General features: G+C 36.3%; 2 protein-coding genes across 2 annotated transcripts; one reads left to right on the top strand and one right to left on the bottom strand.

Annotated features, from left to right (window-relative positions):
- Nucleotides 1-4,264: 4,264 nt before the first annotated feature.
- Nucleotides 4,265-5,813, bottom strand: LOC147532422 (uncharacterized). Its single transcript, XM_086649120.1, has one exon. It carries the CDS (start codon nt 5,677-5,679, stop codon nt 4,636-4,638), a length of 1,044 nt encoding a protein of 347 aa, XP_086505246.1. The 5' UTR covers nt 5,680-5,813; the 3' UTR covers nt 4,265-4,635.
- An 11,438-nt stretch (nt 5,814-17,251) lies between these two features.
- On the top strand, nt 17,252-20,976 carry LOC147532421 (Nuclear transport factor 2 (NTF2) family protein). The gene is made up of 5 exons (XM_086649274.1): nt 17,252-18,067; nt 19,431-19,545; nt 19,966-20,047; nt 20,216-20,267; nt 20,618-20,976. The coding sequence occupies exons 1-5, from the start codon at nt 17,690-17,692 to the stop codon at nt 20,678-20,680; spliced, it is 690 nt and encodes a 229-aa protein (XP_086505400.1). The 5' UTR covers nt 17,252-17,689; the 3' UTR covers nt 20,681-20,976.
- Nucleotides 20,977-23,746: the final 2,770 nt, after the last annotated feature.

The raw sequence follows: 23,746 nt of genomic DNA, 5'->3' as shown, positions 1-23,746 counted from the left end.
GAGAAAGAAAATCAAGCAGTTCATCAGAGTAACGGCTCGATATGGACTAACTAGCTCCAATTAAGAGATTGAAATGAGGCATTTTCATGACTCATCACTTACCCCACCAAAAAGTCCTTTGAACGGACTGGATACGTTTGCTAACTCCTTTAGGAATAGCAAAACATTGCATCTAGTATCAGCTGCAGCTATGGCCGAGATGACCACTGTGCGACCAGCTTGGGAGAGAAATGAGTGATTCCATTTATTGAGCTTATTCTTGATCTGAACAAGTATGTCATTGAAAACTTTGGTTTTGTGAGCACCAATAAAAAGTTGAGCACCCAGGTATTTCTCAGAGGTGGAGGCATATTTGACTTTGAGGGTACACATAATGAGGCGTTTAAATTTAGGATGCGAGTTCTTGGAGTAGAAGATGTCCGTCTTCATCAATCAACAATAATTCCTTGCAAATTATAAACACAGAAGTATTGATAGATCATAAAGCCGAGGAACCACCTCAAGTGCATGAGAATGACATAAAAAACAAAAAAAATTCTATTTTGTAGATTACAATTGATCATAACATCTCGGTCTCATCAAGCTTGAAAGTCTCATTCAACCTGTTATAAACAAAATAAAATAAATCAATCAAATTATAAACACACGCAAGTATTGATAGATCATAAAGCTGAGGAACCACCTCAAGTGCATGAGAATAACTTAAGAAACGAAAAAAATTCTTTTTGTAGATTAAAATTGATCATAACATCCTAGTCTCATCAATCTTGAAAGTCTCATTCAACCTGTTATAAACAAACAAAAATAAATAAATCAAAAACCAGGCCACAAGAGAAATAGTGCTAAGCAATGGTTTGCCAGGCCAATACTTGTTATATGAAATAGTTACGACTTAAGTGGATAGTAGATGGTTCTACTTCGAGAATGACATTCCTCGAGCAAATCCGAGACTCAAGTTGTGTGAATGTGGTTAAATAGTAATATAGTTTTCAAAAAGTATATCATTATAACAGCTAAACCTAACCATTTGTATTTATAATATGTATAATTTTCTCACAAAGGAAACTATCATTTTAATTTTGCAATCGAAATATACACATTCATCCGCCTTTTTAAGCCACTATTTAGCCTGCACATAATAAATGGCTAAAGAATTAAGGTTTAAAAGATGATCTCCCTCGTATGATCTATTGGTTCTTTTATTCGTCATAAGAGTGATCTGGTGGAAAAGAATAAAAAGCACAAAAGTTAAAATTTATTATTTCAAAACCGTTAATATGTAACAATACTCAAGATAGAAATTTTGGAACACAAAATTTAATATCACAATGCAATAGGGGAAGCTAAGTGGCCTTTCAGTATCCTATAGCATCACACAAGGCTAGAAGTACCATCTTAAAACTTTGAAAGGAAAGTCGTTGTATCCCGAAGGCATACACCCTAACGTTTGGTACTGTTACGGGGGTGTAAAATGTCTTAAGGAAAGAGAATTTATTCTCGCCTCGACTACATTAACATCTATCTCCGTTAATCCGAAAGAAGGAATATTGATAAATCATTATTCTTTAATAGTCTATCTCTCTATAAGTTAGAGAAAAGAAACTCTGTCTAAATCAAGCCAAGACAGAGAGAAATCGACTTATCGATTGATAACCAGAGGAACAACAGGTTCGCCGGCTAACTCTCACCTCTTAACGGAGATAAGTTACTGCTATTTACACTATGAATGAATCATGTTAAGAGACCACATCAATTTAGTGTTTTTGGTTGTCGATTGTTTCATTATGATACTTATATTTACATTCTTTTTCTTTCACTATTTCATATTGATACAAACAAAGGACCCAGTTCTCAGATTTTCACTGCAACCTATAAACTCTCAAAGGAAAATAGAAATTTTCAGTTTTTCTTTTAAAACAAAATCTGGGAACTATTGTCTGCCATCTTGCGTGAAAGGTGTTAGCTGTGAAATTGATATTATATTTGCGTTGGTTTCTACGAGTGATATGAGTGATTTCGTTTGTATGCATGTGATGCGAGTAATTTGCCTTGCACCGCAGACAAATAGTAACTGATCAGGTGAACAAAAGGACAATGTATCCCTAAAGAAGTGAAAGATGTGTTAGGAAAGACCATGTATCTCTAGAATAACGGTAATGAGTTTAATAGCTAGACAACAACTAAAATCATAAGATCTTATTTTTAACTCGATGCTCTGTGCTTATTCTTTAAACGGAAATGCTACTTTCACGGATGAATTTGACGAATAAAAGTTCCGGAATGATGTGGCATCTTCTTTTTGAAACTTTGACTACATCTGGGCCGTCAAAAGATGAACGGTCCAGATTCAATTCTCTTTCACCTCTCATTCTTTCTTTCACTCAGACGTTTTAGAGAGAGAGAGAGAGAGAGAAAGCACCGGATTCTTGTTTTTCGATTTGATCTGGACGACTGGTACTATAGGTTAATTTGGTTTCAGATCGTGAGTACCCACCACCAAAACAAGAATTTGCAGAACTTGAAGTTGAATTGAAAATCATGGAATCATCACAACTAAAATTTTGGTTCTTCTGTAAATTTTATTGATTGGAATCAAGAACATAATTTCTTCCAAAAACAACATCTGCACTTAGTTTTTCTTCCCTCCAGCTTTCATTAAACAAGATTTTGTAAGATTTTCCATCTTAATCTTCTCTTTGCTGTTTTTAGATCTTAAAATGTCATTTCTCTCTCTAAAACGCAAGATCCAGGAATGAGATTGCTTGAGAAAGAGAATTGAATCTGGGCCATTCATCTTTGACGGCCCAGATTTGGTCAAATTTTCAAAGAGAGACGCCACGTCAGTTCGTTAAAGCTATTCGTCAAACTCCTCCGTGAATGTAGCATTCCCGTTCTTTAAATATATGAGTTCGGGTCAGTCCCCTACATTGGCGAGAAGGCAGGAATGGGTGTATTTGTGGGCTTGCTTCATCAGAACTCCTATTATTTTCGACTGTGTACTTATTTTGGAGGGTTACGCTTTGTTATAAATTTTGGGGTTATAGTTGAGTTAGTACGAACTACATAGGCGAGAAATACACACATATCCAGGGAGAATTTCAAGTAGATGTTTGATGTCATAAGATAGACCAAATTTTAATTATAAATTACATCGTTAATTGGTCTTCTGTTGAACAACAGGCTGAATCCTATTTTGATAAGTTACTTACATAAGAACTTGATATCATCCATGGAGTGGATTTAAATTTCATATTTTATCATTCATGTTCATGTTCAACAAAAGTGACATTTGTATAATATTACTTCGTACTGCAACTTTCAGACAAGAAGAAAGCTAAAGTGACACAAGGATGTTAGGGAGAGACTGATGGGTAAGGATTTTCTTGTAACATTTTCCCAAATTATGATTTTGTAGTTCTTTTGTTGAAAGTTGTAAATTTCTTTATATGAAGTGGCTAATAATGAGATAGAATTTTATTATAATGTTTATACAACATGTTGTTTGACACTTGATTTATCCCCATTAATGGTTTTAATATTGTTCTTATTGTTAGATATTGTAGTTGACCTTATCTATTTCCATTTAAATCGTGTGAACTTAACTCATCTTTCTCAATCATCTCATCTAAATTTTATTTCATTTTCACTCGTCCGTGAACAAATTTCTATAATAGAAATCAAGTATTTGTCTAGAATACTCTGATAAAATAATTTAATGCACAGAGTCTGGTCTGAAAATGCGCATGCTAGAAAATAAGACAAAGTTTATTCCTACAAACAAATCATATATTAGAAAAATAAGACAAACTTTATTCCTACAAACAAATCATATACTGTATAACAGATCTATAACCCTTTAATATTGTTTATACGTTTTCATAAATTTATATGTGAATGTCTTCAGATAGTGGTGCTTCACAGCATGGCTAACGAGAAAAGCATAAATAGTTCTCTATTGTTCATGTAATATGTTATATGTAGTATGTTAGGGTTTGAAGAATTTAGTTCATACGCGTAAATGTTGGAAAAAACATCGGAGGCACGGGTTATATCTAGGGCAATTAAAATTATGATAAAAGCAGGCATTGTATTTCTATAGTATTCCTTGCTGTGTATCTGTCTATGAGAATTGAGGAGATCAATTCAAGGTCAAAACTAGATACAGGAAAGAAAGGAAAAGAACAGAACAGGTGGTTGCAGACATAAGAGAGCAAGTGACATTCTCATTTCAGAAATATAACATCTTCATCTGCGATATACGAACTAAACCAACAAAAATGTAGTATTACTGAATTCCCTATGAACATCAGTCGTCATTAAATTTCAACAACAAAAAAAAACAAATTAGTCGTCATTAAATTATCGTTAAAATTAACCCCTTTACACATAACTGTTACCACAAAATTGATTCAACAACAACAAATGCATTGTTTTTTTTTTCCTTCTTCAAAAATGTCAGGAGATTTGTCTGAGAGGAATCAAGGGCTGACCTGGAGCAGTCGGAGACTCTGGTGCAGATTCAACTTCTCCTCTATGTGCTGTGTCCGGAGAGAAGAGGCTGATTTCCTCGAACACCTCAGCATTTGAAGTTTCGTCCTTGAGAATGGCCCGAAAAGAGATTGATCTATGCTGGGTTCAAGTATCGGAATTTCTCTCTAGACTAGTTTCTAAAATTGCCTCTTGAAGGTTCTGGTTGGCAATAAGAGAAACAATATCGTTTTGATCTTCGATGAACCTACTTTTGTTCTCCAAATCCTTCAGATCTCTCAGAGCTAAAGAATCCGAAATAGGATAGTATACAAGCAAGCAAATACCTAGTCCAGCACATGAAAACAGCGAAATGAAAGCTGAGAACACAAGAGCCTCAAATGAAAAATGCTCAGGATGAGATAGTACGGACAAACCAAGTAAAATAACCCTTAATGGAAATAAACCAGAGATGAAACAAATCAGAATTATAGCTCTTCGTCTCAAACCCTTGTTGATCACTGAAGACACCATTTGCTTTCCGAGCAACATAAGATATCCAGTTATCATGGTGGCAAATACTCCGTGGAGGATCGTGCTGAGTAAAGGGTAAGTACAGAAGGCAATGTCATTTTCGTCTCTGGTTTTGGAAGAAGTAGCTGTACTGATAAAGTAATGAGGTATTTTCTTCCACCCGTAGCTCTTTTCTTTGTTAAAGTTCGGTCCTGTAAAAATAACAATAGACTGAAGAACAAATAACGGAAGGCAATTTAGAAGAATATAACCGACCATCTTCATATTCCAATGTTGTCTTAAAGTCCCCGGGTCTCTCTTCTGTAAAGATGCACGAAGAAGGAAGACAATGGTCAGGAACAGACATGGTTCTGCAAACCCTAGGTTTGAAAGGATGTAATATTTGCAGATATTCTCTTGCCATTTTAGGCTAAGGTTATGCAAAACTAGTTTCCCACGTTTCAACAAACTTAACCGAAGAATCTCACCAAAACCCCACCAAAATGCATGGAGAATTAGAGTAATCCGAATGATCCAAGGCCTGTTAAAGCAACCTAATTGAACGAAACATTGCCTTCTGATACAAATACTGAAGTAGATTGAGTACAGGATGCAGAGTAATCCTAGAAGAACCAATAGAGCGACTAGACAAATTGTCACCACACCGAATGCATCGGCGATGAGTTTGGTCAGGGGCATTACCCGAAGAACAGATTCCACGCATGCTCTCTACCAGCATGGATACGTGATGATCCCTGCGGACAACGTCAGTGCTTCTCAAGATGAATAAGCACAGAGCAACCGAGCAGGATTAAATAATCGAAGTGATGGTCTTCAGCCAGTTCTTGGCAACTAATCAATAACAGCTAACACTAATCAACGCCGGTGTCGAATCACGAGCTCAGACGGATAAACTTACACTCCATTAAAACTCCAAGGAAGAGTCCTTGCTATCTTCGGTATCTCGTTTCACAAATCAAGCAACCACTAGCTGCCACATGAACTATTTTCCGAATTTGGTTGGTTATTACTGAACCAAAGCCTGATATACACCAAGATTTCGTCAAATGTTTGTCTGAATTACTATAAGATTTGTCCATAAGCCAAACTCTAATTTACGGCAATTACAATTAATCAAGCCAACATTATAACATAAACAAATTGTTTACAAGTTGAATGAAAACAAAACAAAAAGTAGAAAATATTAAACTTGTAATCACTTAGTAGTCCAGCTCTTTTTCCGATTGAAGTTTCCTAGATATAACAAGATCATTCAACAACCATAAAATTTGCTCCTGTTCCAAATCTATGGTTGAATTCTGAAAAAGTTACTAACAAATTCTATAACCCTAACTTTCTAGCACATTACATACTTCATTAGAATCCTATATATTTCAACAGTAAGTGTAAAAATCCCACAGAAGTTCAAGTTTATTAGTAATTTTCCTCATGAACTACAAATCTTCCAAATTAGAAATTGTGCAATACTAAATCTCATCAGATTAACTCCTAAAAACTCCAAATTAATCTACAGAAATCTAATCAAGCCAAAAAAAACTATGATAATCAAAACAAAAACATCAAATCTTAAGCTAAAAGCGAAGTTAAAGCAAAATTACCTGACGAGTATCTTGTCGTGACCAGCATTTCAGTCCAAAATCGATCTTGTCAACTCAAAGATGGTGAAACAAGGCGAAATGAATCCAAATTAGTATTCGTAAAAGGATTGTCTCAGTAAGAACACTCGATCTGCAAATAAAATAATGGAGATTTTTGTTTACGGAAGAAGAAAAACGAAACCCTAGAAAATAATCAGAAGAGGAAGAACACGAAGAGTTAGAGAGAGAGAAGAAAGAGGTGAGGGAGAAGGACAAACAAAACTGAGAGGAAAAGAGAGAGAGAGAGCAAAGTGCAAACAGCCTGTTTCCAGCTGTGATTTCCATACCTATAGGTTATTTTAACCAATATTTTAGGTTCGGAATAAACCGAACCTACCTGGCATTAGATTTCTTACTTTTTTTTCAACTAGTTATGTTTGTTGTCCAGGAGGCGAAAGTTGATTTGCTGTCACCGGATCTATCGGTCATAAATTAGTCCCACTACTACTGCCAGAATAGCAACTTGAAAGGTCCACTTATTCGGTGGGTCCTAGGAGTCGGATGTTGCTAGACAGTAGATTTGCCTGTGAAACTGAAACGTTGATTTTTTTAAGATTTACTTTGTGCTGTACCTTTTGGGGGAAAATGGGATATCACTGGTAGGGGCTAAAGGCCCCGGCCAAAGTGTTATAGGCTCCGGGTTATACATAAAGACATCACAATTTTTACTTAATACGGGGGCTTACAACAGTTTGGTCAGGGGCCTTTAACCGCACCCGGTATCATATACATAAATGATATTGAGAAGACTTTCATAAGGCCAGCACCACTAAATCTTAAAAAAGATTGAAATACAAAAATCAATTTAGATATCTAAGGTAACGTGAATGTAGATAAGATCTACGTGACACTCCTATCCAGCAGGCGCTACTTGACTTTCCGATTGGTAAAAGTTACCGGACGACCAATCTTTATTAGTAGTTTATTTTAGGCTTGTGAGAATAGAACCTTACTACATAGGTTGGTGGGAGTGGAACCCTGCTGCTTAGGTTGGGAATTAGGTTGGAGGGAGTGGAACCTTACTACATAGGTTAATGAGGGTAAAACCTTGGTGGATAGGCTGGTGAGAGAATACTACATAAGTTGGTGGGAGTAGAACCATGTTTCATAGACCGGTGGGAACAAAACCTCACTACTAAGGCTTATGGGAGTAGAAATTTTTTATAGCCGAGATGTGGTGTAATATTCCGCTAGAGATCTACCCCGACTATTCTAAGTGCTCCGACAATAATTGTCTTCGTATCATTTACTCTGATTTCACCTCTTCATATCTAGTCACTAACTCGACTTTCAGAGCTCGTTTGACTGGCACTACTCTAGCATCCACAGACTTCACGCTTCTACTTGTCATTTTTCAAGCGAATCATTTTGCCACCTAGCTAGCGCATGTAACACAAGAACGCACCCTCAGTCCTCTGACTATTGACTGTTAGACTTCTGATCTGTGGATATTTCTACTGTCTACAAAAACGAGATAATATTACTCGGTAATAATTTACATTTATAGTGTAAAATATTACTTATTCATAACATCGTTATACATGTTATATGTTCGTATGCATTATGAACCTATTGTATTACAAACGATATTAACATTATCTTCTGAATGGTTTTCAAAACCCAAAATATTGTGTTACGCGTTTTGGTGTAGTTGTTTTAAGTGATTTAATGTTAGTTGATTCGTTTGCAAATCTGTGTACTCCAATTCAGTAATACACATATTAAATTAGAATCAAAATCATAACACGTTATGAACTCAATAATTTAAAATGTCGTACCCGACACATTTCAGAAAAAAATTTCAATCTACCAATATTATTCATAGTGTGCCTTTTTCTTGGAAAAATTATTCATAATGTGTTTTTCTTATGAGATTATTCATAATGTGTTATGAACAGCTAAACATAAATTCTTTCAACAAAAAAAACAACATAAACTATTTATATTATATCAATGTGTTATAAAACATCGTAACACGGACAAATACTAAGTCATGAAAGTACATGTTATGTTAAGAAGTCCGGGTGGAAAACGAACCGGATGGGTAGTCTACGTACATATACTTCCCCGGTTCTGGCAGAACAGACACATTTTGAATTTGTCCACTCGGACTGCCGAACAAAACGGGAGGGCACTTGACAAAATCGAGTTGTCCATTACCCGCATGTTTCCGCTAAAATGTCAAGCAATCCGGGGATCAGGCTATTCAGCCCGGGCACAACCAAATTTTTTTTCTTCTTTAAGTGCCCATTGAGATACTCATAAAATTTTAACTTGGATCAAAACCCACTTTAAAACCCCAACAAAGAAAGTTTTATCTCTTATCTCTAATCACTTTTCTCCTTTACCACTAGTGATATGGGAAACAAATATAGAGAACAAAACTTATTTTTGTTATAATATCTTAGTTCCACATTAAAAACTTTTTGAGATAAAAAAGATTCAAAGTAGATAAAAAGAGAAATGTAAGTATTTATCTCTTATCTCTAACCACACCCACATCTGTCTCATACCTAAATCCAAAGCCCCTCAAACCACAGCTGATTTCAGACCCATCAGCCTACTAAATACAACCTATAAAATCATCACCAAAATCCTGGCAAACAGGCTGAAAACTACCCTCCCAGACATCATATCCCCCTTTCAGGCGGCTTATGTCCCCGGTCGCCAAATCACAGATAATATTATCATCAGTCAGGAAATCTCTCACTCCTTCAAGAATAAACGTGGATCGAAGGGCTTTTTTGGCTTGAAATTGGATATGTCCAAAGCCTTCGATCGGGTTGAATGGCATTATTTGGAAGACATTCTGGTTAACCTAGGATATGACACACAATGGATCAAAATGATACACGCCTGCATCTCCTCTTCCTCAATGGCAGTGCTTATCAATGGCAGACCGGGCCCAGCTTTTAATGTGACTAGAGGCTTAAGGCAGGGAGACCCACTGTCGCCTTTCCTGTTCGCCTTAGCCATGGAAGGCCTGAGTCGCCTGCTTGACTCTCCTGATAGTCCTCACAAATTCATCGGTTTTTCCACTGCTCGAGCCACCTTCAAGATAAACCACCTTCTCTTTGCTGACGACTGTATTATTTTCGGGAGGAACACTCTGGACAACATCTCCAACCTCATTTCCATCCTATCAGTATTCGGGTCCGAGTCGGGTCAAGTAATTAATTACAACAAATCGACCATCTTCTTCTCCAAAAATACTCACCCCAAATTCAAAAGGATCATCACCAAATCACTGAAAGTTCATCAAGCTTCGAATTTAGACAAGTACCTTGGAACCAAGCTGTTCATAGGGTCCCAAAAACAACAGACCTTCGAACCCCTGCTGGCTCAGATTCAGAATAAGTTGTCTAAGTGGCAAACTAACCTACTGTCACAAGCTGGCCGCACTGTAGTCATCTCGTCTATTACCGCGGCGGTTCCCCGATATCAGATGCAATGCTTTGCCATTCCCAAAGGCATCAGCAAACGCATAGAGACCATTCAACGGTCATTCTGGTGGGGAAAAACAAAATCCATTCACACTATTAACTGGGCATCAATCTGTCGTCCTCGCAATCTTGGCGGACTGGGACTTAGATTACCAGCCATCGACAATGCAGCTTTTCTATGTAAACTTGGCTGGCGACTTCTCAAATATCCTTCAGCACCCTGGGCTCAACTCCTAAAAGCAAAATACTACCCAAAAACGGATAAACCCACCCCCCCCAAAACAAAATCACTCATGGGTCTGGAAATCGCTTGCCGAACCCATCGGAAACCTCTCAAAACTTATCTTCTGGAACATTAACCAAGGCACCAACATCAATATCTGGCAGGACTTCTGGATACCTAACCACCCTCCACCGCTACTCAACCTAAAAAATTGTCCCCTAAATACAGTTGATCAACTAATCGCCAATAATTCTTGGAAGAGAAACCTGCTGCAAAGATACTTCGACAAGGACATCGGCAACGCGATCCTTGGCATCAACCTTCACCCCTCGGAGGAGGATGAAATGGTATGGACACTCACAAACTCTGGGCAATTCACTATAAAATCTATGTATAGGCATCTTAGTTCTGACTCCGGAACTCCGGAAAAGGTAGATTGGGCATTCATATGGAACATTGGGACCATCCCCAGAATCAAACTTTTTCTTTGGAAATGCTGCACCAACAGCCTTCCGGTAAAAGACAAAATCGGTAGATACATTGGCAACGATCATACATGTGCCTTTTGCGACAATCGGGAAACTGTTACCCATATTCTTCTCCACTGCAACTTTGCACGGGCAATTTGGTTCTATTACAGCATAAAAACGGATGAGATTGGCTCCGTGCCGGAATGGATTACACATTGGGCCTCGTTGGAAGATGAAACGACCGAGCTTCTGGCAAAAATTATGTGGTTTATATGGAAAGCTAGATGCGAGAAAAGTTTCGGCAAGAAAAACATCCAGCCGACGCAGACTATCCGGCAAATCCAATGCTATATAACAAACATCCCTGAGCAATTTAGAGCTAAAAGGAAGGCAGACCCGCCTCAGTGGCAACCACCTCCACCACCTTTTCTCAAAATAAACGTGGACGCCTCTTTCAAAAACCACACTACGCCGGCAGGCATCGGAAACATCATCCATGATGCAAACGGTGATTTCAGGATGGCTAGAGTGGATTGCATCAGGGGACAAACGGCGGAAGAATGCGAAAGCATAGCTATCCTTAGAGCTGTCACATGGGCGGAAGAGCTACATCTTCACCACATCATAATTGAAAGCGACAACAACAATCTGATAAGGCATATTCATGACAGAAACATAGCTATTAACTGGCAATCAGTATCTAACATCGAACAAATCAGAGCTCGAATAAACCACTTCGAGCAAATACGATTTCAGTTCAGTCCGAGGAAAACGAATGGCCTGGCTGACGCTCTCGCAAAGTGGGGACGGAAACACAGGATTCCCAGAACGTGGCTCTCTATAGACAACATGAAGTGGGATCTTAATTTGTAGTGCTTTTGTTTGTATTTCTTCTTTCAACAAAAAAAAAAAAAAAAAAAAAAAAAAAAAAAACCTTAATAGTTAAATTGTTACTTTTATATACAATAAAAATTCCAAAATGAGTTATATATCAACCGATCGGGCTTCGGTCGAACTCGGACAGAAAGCCGGTTAGACTTTTTGTTCGTGTCAGTCCGCTTAAAGTTGGTGGTTCCGTTCGGACGGGTACTGCTCGTCTTGGACACTGGGCATCCGCGCACATCGGACTCGGACGGTTCGTGGGTTGATCCAAGCCGCCAACTTTTTGCCACCCCAAAATTTCACTTACCATTGTTGTCTACTAAATGGAATTCTATAGGCGTCGTAATATAGGATCCGGGCGCGACAAACTATGGGGGCTTTCGTAGTGTAACGCTTATACGTAAAATGGGGCGCTTGATGAACTTCATATAACCCATGCATAAGAAGTTTACACGAACAATTTCAGTACTTCAAGTTTTTGTTTTTAACATTGCATTAAAAGAGTCGTGACAAAGCATTGATATCATGAAGAGAAATACAAAAAACGTACCAAGATTCATGAATTGAATAAGCAGTATAATAGTCTGATTTAAAAGCATCTTGAGCCCTTAAAAGTCATAGATCAACCCTTAAAAGTCATATATCAACCTTTAAAGGCCATCTTAAGGAGCCTAAAATCTATCTAATCTGTCTTTACTTTATTTATACCAAAATTCAATAAATTTTGGATTCTAACTTATATGGTATTGAATTAGGGACCTCCAGGTTGCGGTGGATATTCAACCACTACACCAATAAGTGGTGGACAATTTTAATACTTCAACTGTCTTGTTGGTCGTCTAGGTCATAAGTGAATTATATTGATTTTTGGACTAAAGCCCATTGCTATGAATAAATTCTAAACCAGGGCCGGTCCTGATTTTTTGGTGGCCCGAAGCGAGATCTGAAAAGTGTGGCCCCTATACTATACGGAAATCATAGTTATAGGAGAAAAAATAATAAGTACTTACATATTTTCATCATATTTTTATCAGAAAAAAAAAGTGGCCCGAAACTAATAATTCTTGTCGAACCTTTTTGTACCAAAAAGTCTCTTAAATATTGATCAATGACGTCCTAATGTCCCGGATCAAAGATATTATTAGGTTCGTGTTCCTCACTTATAAGACCCTCATTTGTATTGTCATTTAAGAGATGAGTTGTTTTATCTCTCTCAATATTATCTACACTATCCCATTCATATTGTCGTTTGTGGTACCGTCTTCCGCACTTTCATCGTTTGTGTCGTTATTGTGTCTAATAAATCTATCGAGAGCACCGATTCGAGATTGACTAGTTCTTCTTCTGTTCTCTTCTTTTTTATCTTTTCAGACCCGCATACATCCTTTCGAACTTTCTTAGGAGGCATAACTAAATCTCCAACTATCTCTAAAAATCAATTAAAAAAATCTAATCACATGATAATTGCAAGAATAATAAGAAATACTCAATATGTGAATCGATTAGAAAACTTAGCTAGGTTTTGGTAAAAAAAAATTGTAACACTATTGATTTAGAAATCTAAGAGATTAAAACTAAGAGATACCATATTAGAGAAATTTAATAATACTAATGATGAAGAAATCTATGATAATAATAAAATCAATAATAGATATATAGTTTTATAGATTAGTTAGATGATTAGAGAAAGAGAAATAGTTAAACAACCTTATTATACAATAATAGAATGGTAAAATCAATAATGGGTTAGCTATTTAGTTAGAAGAGGGGAGTAAAAATTACCTTAATGGCTTGATGATTTAATACAAAACTCCAAAATTCAAATTAGTGGTGAAAACAGGCCAATCTATCCATGAGGATGAGATACATCCTGATGATCATCAAATTGTAATGAACATTAATGTAATTTAATAGAATGATGATTACCTCAAAAAAAAAAAAAAAAAAAATTAGTGGTGGCATGGTGTTATGTGGTTGCCTTGTTATTGTATTAAATTTGAACAACAAATTCCAAGGTGATGACTTGTGGATTGGGGTGGGGTGAGGTGGGGTGGAGTGGAGTCACTTGACTGGTGAAACTTGAAGTGGACGGTGGTGAGTTGTTTCAATTTAGGGGTTTTGTTAATCTCGGAGAAATTAGAAGAGAGGGAAAAAGGTTTGGAGTTTGGGCAGTTCAGGGAGAAGGGTTTAATTGTTCAAAATTATAGAAGATGTGGGTTGGAGTTTGTTTTAAACAGGTGGGCTGGATTTCTATTTTAAAATGTGGCCCATTAATTGTGCTTAAACATTTTTGGGGGCCCTCAAACTCTATTTAAGATCTGGGGGGCTTTTATAATTTTTTAGTGAAATGTGGCCCCTTTATATGTGGCCCAAAGCGAGGCTTTGCCTGCTTTGGGCTCAGGGTCGGCCATGTTCTAAACTCCGTTTAGATGAACAAATGAGTGATACCAAGGTTTGTCGGGATCAAACATGTATTTTGTTCCACACATACTCGGTATACTACTTTTCAGGTATAATCCATATTATATCTATATAACAAAATACAATATTTTGTGCTGACTGAGACAAGTCGAAACACAAACTGGTCGTTGGTTGCGATTTTGATAAGATCCACACCCTTTGATTTATTACCCACCGTAAAAATAAGAAATTTAATCACCCACTAAATGAGGGAAAGCAAATAAAACCTAAATATGGGATGTGAGATATGGTCGACCGTCAACCTGCCTTCGCGCGTTATTTCCTTTCTTTTTCCACTCTCTTCACGGTAGTTACAGTCTCTTCTTCATATCTTCAGATATGAGACGTTACAAAAGTTAAGCGAGTTACATAATCTCTTCCTTATCTCTTCGTCAAAACATAACGAGTCTTCATCCCTCCCCAAATATTCATGGAAGAAGAAATCACCAAAGAGATCACATGGTGTTACAAAAAATCTTCATCGAAGAAAAACCTTCTTGGCAGAAATTTTCACCGAGAGCCAAGATTCCCAATCACAGAAAATATGGCTTCACCAAAGAAAAACCTTCATGGCAGATAGAAATTTTCAGTCTCAATTACAGAATTTTTGTCTGGCTCTCTATAAATCAGGGTCAGTCACTCCTCAATTTCTCTCGATATAGGGTGTGTTCTGGTAAATTTTAAGTTCAAGTTTTTAAATTTCAAATTCTGATCTGGAATACTAAAGTTTTCTTGGCTCTAGATATTGTTTGATGTATATAAGGGTAAACGTGTATTGTGCATTCTGCTTGGATTACTTTACATTAGGATCTTAATTTAAATTCTAGGATTTAGTGTGTTACTAGAGTTAACTATTGCTTAGTCATCTATTTGGGGGGTTTTGTTTCAATTCATGAGAGGGAAATTTTTTTTTTTTTTTTTTTTTTTATTTTATGTTTGAAGGTCGCCGATCGAAAATATGGCCGCCCAGCGACCTTCGCCGGTGAAGATGATGAGGTGGCGATAAGATGAGGTGGGCAGAGAGAGGTAATGAGATGGAGGAGAGAGAGGTGATGACTGACGGTGTTATAACTGTAATTGAAGAAGGGGGTCATCTGAGTATTTTTGATATAATAGAGGGCTAGGCAGGAAGCTGGTCACAAAGTTAAGGGCTATTTGGAAATAACCCTTCAAAAAATTAGCACTTAAATAGATCTTTTGAGAAGGATAAATAAGTTATTATACAAATACACATATTTCTCACGAAACTATGATGCCAGTTATTGTCCCATCTGTGGAAAGAATTTTTCTAAGTTGAAGTTGATTAAGTCTTATATTCGTTCTAACATGTCGCAGAGAGGTTAAATAAGTTAGTTATATTATCTATTGAGAAGGATATGGATGTCAGTCTTGTTTATTCAACGATTATTGATGATTGTGAGTCTAAAAATATAAGAAGAACCAAATTTCTGTGATTGTAATGATCAAATGCATGTTAAAATCAACCTGAATGTTAAAATCAATATCTATTGAGAAGGATATGGATGTCAGTCTTGTTTATTCAACGAACTCTTGATTGAGGCTCACTTTATGTTCGACTCAATTGCATGTTAAAATCAACCTAAATTAGACAACTCATATCAGATTAAAATTTATTTTAGATTTTAGATTTGATTTATAAAAATAGTGGGTTGGTCACAAATTGGGGGCCAAAACAAAATTAACCCAAACATTTATGTCGAGGAAGTAAGAAGAAATGGACCTAAAGATATAATTCAGAAATAAAGAGTAAAATAGGAACACGGTGAGTTGGTCACAAATTGGGGGCCAAAATGGAATTAACCCAAACATTTATGTCGAGGAAGTAAGAAGAAAGGGACCTAAAGATATAATTCAGAAATAAAGTAAAATGAAAAAAGAAGATTTGATTGTTAAGTTTAACTAACAAAATTAAAATGGTTGAAAATTTGAACAACAGACAAAATGAAGCTAAAATTTCCAGTTGGTCACGAATTGGGGACTGAGTTGGAATTCACACTTAATATATACTGTATCTGGCGATTCATTTTAGATTTACATTAGAAAAATCAAATATTGATCTTCATAAATATTTTGATCATAGATTTAGTGATGAGTGAGATCCTATCAAAATCCAGTTATAAGATCTTGAGGATGCGAAAATGAGTGAATATATATAAATTACATATTCCTTTTTTTCGACTCTCTTGTTCTTTTTGTACTCCGATTCTATTTGTGCAACACTCGAATCTAGATTTTCTTAACCAAAAACACAATAATCAACATTTCAGACAACAAACTCTTGATTGAGGCTTACTTTATGTTGGCTTAAATGCATGTTAAAATCAACCAGAATCAAACCTCGTATATCATACTAAAATTTATTTTAGATTTTAGATTTGATTTATGAAAACGGAAACCACTACAATACTCATTGACAACCTCAAACTCAATCAAGATCATTATCCAGACCAAAACACATGTGACGCTAATATTGGCATTTGAAAAGCTAGATACCGACGTGCAAATTTTTTATTTGACTTGCGTCAGAGTTTATTGACCCGAGTACTCTTATCTCTTCTTCACGTCGGAAGTAAGTCAGTCAATGGATATTCGAATATTCGACATCCGATCCGTAACCGTGTTCGACTTTTAAGAAAATATTTGAAATTTCGGATATCGGATACGAATTCAGATATTCCTTATTGGATAGCTGCTTATCGGATACCAGATGGGGATACACCAATATTCGATCCGATAAATATCCGTATCCGATACGTAATATCAAAAAATAATAAAAATTTATTAATAACAATATATAAAATGTACGGTTGAGATTTATTATTTAGATCTATGGTTAAAAATTTAAACTTAAACTATAAAATTTTGTGTTTGTTTCGGATAATATCGGATTCGGATATTGATTTATAATATCTGTTGGATAATTATCGGATATCGAATATGGATATTGGATATCTTATCGGATTTCGGATATCTTATCGGACTTCGAATATCTTATCGTATATCTTATCAGATATCTGCCCTTTTCGCCGGAGTAAATCGACCTAAGCTAAGTGGTACATCTATATATCTGATCCGATAAGCTACCGTTTACAGGTATAGTTGGAAGATCGCTTATAGATTGCACCGACAACCTTTCTATTTTTCTTCTTCTTTCTCAGACCACCACCACCGCCGCCATAACTTGAGAGACAGGTTTTCTTCTTCTTTCTCAGACCACCACCACCATTACCAGAGAGAGAGAGAGAGAGAGATAGAGAGATGGTAGACTTGGTAGTGGTCGGTAAATGGTTCCGCTGGTGGTGGTAGGAGGGGCAAAAAGAAGAAAAGGTGGCGGAGCGCTTGGGGGGGTGTTAAATAGGTCTCGTGGTCCTCCAAACACAAATCAGAAACGGTGCCTCTACGGTCAGTATTGCACCACGTGCGACGTTCTAACCTATGGCCAGTAAACAGTAAGCATATGGCGTATGTTATCTTCTCCCAACTCTCATTTCTGCCTTCCCAACAACCGAGCTTCACTTCTTCAATCAGAAAAGAGAACAAGAAAGATCATCAATGGCGAATTCAATCGTACTCCCATCCTACATTAGAACTCCTCTCTCTCTCCATCACTCAAGAAACCTCACTTGTAGTAGTAGTAGTTACTTCAAAGATTTCTCAACTATACACAAAACCCGAATCAAAGGTAGTAATTCTGTGATTAGGAAAACTCCTAAAACCCTAATTGAAGTACCTTCATCCAGAAATTGCATAAAAGTAGCAGTAGCGGATGTTAATGGAGTAGGCGAAATTTCAGTAAGAACTGCTTCTGATATTGTGAAGAATTTCTATGGAGGAATCAATAGAAACGATCTTGCTTCAGTTGAGGATCTCATTGCTGAAAACTGTGTTTATGAAGATCTTATTTTCTCTAGTCCTTTCGTTGGACGTAAGGTTACGTTCCTCTCTCTCCATCTCTTTTAGGTACAGCTTTTAAAAGTAAACTTTTGTTGCATATCTATATAGGGTTTAGGGTTTATAATACTAGTAAGTTGATTTTTTAGAAAAATATATTGTAGTTAAGACACAATTTCTGATACGAAAGTGGGTGAAGTAGTTTTTCCCCTCTGTTTTAAGATCATATGGTGGGTTATTTTGGTGATTAAATAGTCCCAGCCATAGGTGTGTAGGTGTGGGACAAGTTAAGGCCAATAGAGGTGCTAGTAGTGATATTGAGAATATTTGAACCAACTGATGTTGGAAAGGCGTCATAAACGATGCAGAAAACCTTGTGCACGGATGACACGGGGAACTGAGCATTGTTATCGACACAATGGGACTGCTTTCAAGAGCACAAATTGATTAACCATCAACAGTAGTGAGTATATCAAAATCTCGTGGATGGTGTACATCTCTCAAACGTGTAACATAATTATATGGGTTGTTCGCTACTATGAAAATTGATCTTACAGTCTTTGCATGTAAAAGGAAGATAAGTTTTGTCCAATGCCAACCAAAGTTTGTTAAGTAATTGAACATATATGTATATATGTATATATATACAACTGCAGTGGTTTGTATCCTTACTTAACAAGGAATTTTGTGGAATATTTCATAGTTGTGATACTGCTCATGTGATTATGTTGATTGTTGGAGGATGTAACACAATTCAAGAGCTTTCAAAGTCGTTCCCATTTTTGGTGATTGATCAGTATGTGATAGGGTTGTCGGCAGTTTCTATATTTCGTTAATGGTAAGTTCCCTGTTCATTGGTGGGCAGATTCTATGCATCGTTAATGGCGCCTTTCGTACGTCTGACAATGACAAATTCTCTATATTGTTATTTGCGTTTGTATTGTTCACTTGCTTGTGATGCCCAATTTGGTTGGCAGTCTTGGTAACCTGTGTCTCTCCATTGGGGTAACCAAGGTTCGGATCTTGTTGTTAAAAATATATCAATAGCTTCTTAATACCCTACCCTAGAAATACACCCGTATGTGGATAACACATAAGTGAACATCTTACCTCGAGTCTGTGAGATTTGGATCCTACAAATGGTTGGTAATATATGAGGTACTAAGCTATAAAATGGTCGGGGGACTTCATTCGTGAACAGTTCAGACAATTATAAGTATTGTTCTTTTGTCTTATGAATGTCCATAGACTGTAAGTCGTCTAGCTTTAAAGGATAAATCTCTTGAATTTAAAAATATTGCACAGGGCATTAAATTTTTGGTCTAATCATTAGCTTCAATTTCTTTTGCTGATTCTTTTATTACTTCTTTTCCTTCAATATCTGAGCTAAATTAATTTCTAGGCTATTCTGGATTTCTTCAAGAAGTTCACTAATTCCATTAGCAGAGACTTGCAATTTGTAATCGACGACATATCTGAGGAAGATTCGTTGGCAATTGGGGTTACGTGGCACTTGGGTATGTTTTTACTAAGCACCAGCTACAGCAAGGACTGTTTTACTGATACCAACTCTTTTTCTTTCACATGTTATCTGTTCCCTCTGAGATTAGACAAAAAATTAGTTTGTTAGTTCTTTACTTCTTCACATGAAGATGAAGTACAAGGAGTAGTGATAATGGAAGAAGAAGTGGAATTCACATAGTTGATCTTATACATGTCGGATTGCTAAGTGTTTTTGAAAACATCGAAAAACGTTCAAAATGGTCAACTGAAAAACCTTGAGTCCTCGAGTAACTCGTTGGGTATTTTAGATGGAAATAGGAACGCGAGAAGTTAGTATTTTGTAATTTTGCTTGTGCAACCATCTTTAACCCTCAAAATTTGTCTGTTCTTACTATTTCTATTGACTGCTGTGGTACAACGTTGCAATAAAATAGAATGGCGGGGAAAGCCTTTTCCATTTAGCAGAGGATGCAGCTTTTATCGGTTGGAAATTGTAAATGGAAAGAAACAAATAATGTGAGTTGCATGCTACTCTCTTGTTTTGACTCCGAAAGTTAATTTTCATTATTGCAGAAGTAGTTCTGTGTTTTCAATACATCTTTTCCATGCTTTGCTTATCTAAGAAGGGAAACATTTTTACTCATAGGTTGTATGTTAACTCTAATCTAATCTTTTGAACTGCAGATATGGTCGAGACAGTGTGGAACCCTCAATCAAGCCCGGGGAGACGGCCTTGGTATGTCTCTAATACTTGCGAACCCTCAATCAAGTCCGTCCATTTTGTGGAAACCATAGATATACACTGAATTGTTTTTTTTTTCTCGTACCACTTGTCGCTTCTTACAAATCCTAAAGGATTATGAATCAACTTCGACATTCTTATAAACTAGACCAGTGGGTGTGGTGGTGCCTAAGTCAAGGAATCTGATCGGTAATGAGACTGATGTTAAATCAGTTTATGCACGTAACCACGTTCCATTGGATGTTAGAATCCCAATGTTCCTCATTCATGTCCTGTTTCTCTGATGTTGCCCACTTTTAACTTTTGTGTACTTCCTCAACCTTTTTAATTGTATGAAATTGCAGATTGCTATTAAGGGAGTAACTTGGCTGCTGCAGCGCTTTCCTCAGCTTGGAGACCAGTTATGAAAATCCGGAAAAAATGAGTTCATCTGAAACTGTGACCAGATAGTGTGATTCTTCAATCTAGTAATGTGGATGGTATGGTACATAGCTCTATCCTGAATTCGAGTAATTTGAACTCTACCTGCGTTTGTTGAAATGAAGTGTCTTTTTGTCTTTGAATAAGAAAGCAACAGACATCATGTATTTCATCACCAACGGCGATATTCCATTAAAGGCCTGTAGGTGGACTTTAACCTTAAAAAATACAGGACAATTGAAAGTGAAGAAGATAGTCCAATGTGCAAACTATTTTTCTTTCACCTAGGGTGGTCTTAATTTCATTTTTTTGTTGAAAGGTCTTGAATACATTTACAACCCTAAAGTCATGCCGGCCTCTGACCACATATTCTTAAAAATTGAGGGAATCGTGTTCTCAAAAATTAAGAAGCCAGAGGGGCTTTTTGTTTCTTTGTCGAAATTAAGGGCTCTCTGTTGGAAAGTGATGCCTTGTTTATACGCATAAGACTTTTTTTTTGTTGAGTTATACACAGACTTGGATTTTTTTTTGATATTTTGCCTCTTAGAAAATATTATTGTCCTATTAACACACCTTTTCAGTTGTAACATGGATTTTTGAAGTATGGGTTAGTTAATTCACCAAATTTTGATGTTGAGTACTTGTACGAGCCTAATGGAAATATGTGGGATCGTGTTGAAAAGAGCTTTTAATATGCTATTTTGGTTGTTATATTATTATTTCCCTCTACCATTTGTGTTCTTCGTGAATTAGAGTTCTTTTGAGTTTGCAACAATGCAAACTTGCCAATGGAGAAGTTGGAGAAAACTAAGGTTGTGTTTGATAGGAAATGAGGGAAAGGAATAAATAAAGAGAAAGTGTTTCATGGAGAAATATTTTCTTTAGGAAAATGACGACGAAAGATTTATTTATTTGAAATTTTGAATGAAGCAGTAAAGAAGAGAACATGTTATAATGGAGTTATGGAGGGAGTAATGGTTATGGAAGAAATCATGGAGTTATGGAGGGAGTAATGGTTATGGAAGAAATCAACCATTTATTTTGTTCATAAAACTTCTGTTCTTTTAGTTATTTTTATACATTGAAACAGAGCTTGAAAGAGTTTTTTTTTGATGAGAGAGCTTGAAAGAGTTGAAAATGGAAATCTGAAGCAATTATTCCACACACTGGTTGATGATAAACCCAAAATATAAAAATAATCAACTATTTACTTTTTTCTTTAGAAATCTCCTCATCTCAAACTCTAGATCATGCTTACAAAAAAAAACTGATGTCGTTTTTATAGGACAACAGAAGAATACTATTTTACATTCAAACTCTCTTCATTTAAAAAGAGCTTTAGATAGAGGAAGTTACTTCACTATTGGAAGTGAGCAAAGTACATCAAATCAGTGGTTTAGGAAGTGGGAAAGACGAAATATACGTGCAAAATAGGAGACAGAGACATTAACATATTCTCATGGGATACATGAGTGAAACTTTTTCTTTCTCTAAAATGCCCATCTAGATTGATACTAACCAAGTGTCCATGCCCATTTCCTTTCTAATTTCCTTGACATATAAATTCTACGATAATAACACAAAAAAGATTTAATGTACTAATCAACGAGTATGACAAAAGGGTTTTTCTCTTGTTTTGTCTTCTAATAATTATTTTTTCATTAAAAGAATTGATTCTCAACCAATTTGGTTTATTAACCAATAATATCTTCTATAAACAATTGTACTCACGAAAATGGAATATTTCTTTTGAATGTTTCTCCACACCTTCTTCAATTGATTGTTCGTCATACAACACGTAACCTGGTCTTTCATACAACACGCAACCTGATCTTTCATGAAGTTTTGCATCCTTACGGAGGACAACAGTTGATTTATTATAAAAAATTAATGTTGTTGTACTAAGTTGTTCACAGTTCCCTCGGTTCCATAAAATTGGTTTACTACCAAACCTAAATTCAAAATCTAAAGTACTTTTGTTATCATACAAATTCCATGTCAAGTAACTACATGCGTAGCCGAAATATTAATTCAAGTATTTAATTCATAAAAAATTTCATAGTCAATTGTATTTTCCACACACCGTTAAATTTTCTTTATTGCCTTTCAATTAGTAGTGATAGTTTCCAATAGATATACTTACAAATTTGTTTTTCTTTTTGTTGAAACACTTACAAAACTTGTTGCGAACCGATGTAAAATACACAAATTTCCAACAAACTTGAACCTGAAGGAATTCCAAATCGCTACATGCGTAGTTGACAAGATTAAATCAAATATTTGCTAAAACATTCCATAGTCAACTGCACTTTCCACGTCTCGATCAATTTTCTTTATTGCCCCCAATGAGAAAGAGTGATGGGTTTCAAAAAAATCTACTCAACAAAATTTACTTTCAATATGATACATGATCGTGCAGTTATAAACCCTTATAAAATAGATCAAATGTCCAACCAAACTTGAAGCAGAAGGAATTAACACTATTTATTTCACCATTTTTGTTAGGCCAGCGCTTTGGGGTAGCAAAATAGTTTTCGGGGTGTGAAGACTTGGTCAAAAATTAGTCAGTTTTGTTTGACAATTTTATTTAAGGAGAAAGCAAAATAGCTTCTCCACCTCAGCTCTCTCTCTCCACCTCACTTCTCTCTCTCCACCTCATCTTCTCTCTCCCCACCACTCTCTCTTCCTCCTCTCTCTCTCTAAAAAACTTTTTTTTTTTTTGCTTCTTCTCTCTCTAGAACAAATCTAGAGAGAGAGAGAGGATCTGTTGAAGGTCCTGTTCGGGACCTTCATCAGATCTGATGAAGGTCCCGAACAGGACCTTCAACAGATCCTCTCTCTAGATATGTTCTAGAGAGAGACAAGAAGAAAAAAGAAAAGAAAAAAAAAGTTTTTTAGAGAGAGAGAGAGGAGGGAGAGAGAGTGAAAATATATTTTTTTTAATGGTCGCCGACCTTGTCGGAGAAGAGAGAGAGGTGAGGTGGAGAGAGAGTGAGGTGAGGTGGAGTGTTTTTTTTTATTTCCCCTTAAAATTTATTTCCCCGGAAAATTTC

The sequence above is a fragment of the Eschscholzia californica genome, unplaced genomic scaffold, assembly GCF_041429995.1.
Source record: "Eschscholzia californica isolate CP2 unplaced genomic scaffold, dmEscCali1.0.p SCAF_6, whole genome shotgun sequence".
NCBI lineage: Eukaryota > Viridiplantae > Streptophyta > Magnoliopsida > Ranunculales > Papaveraceae > Eschscholzia > Eschscholzia californica.
This window is presented reverse-complemented; position numbering and strand designations above follow the sequence as displayed.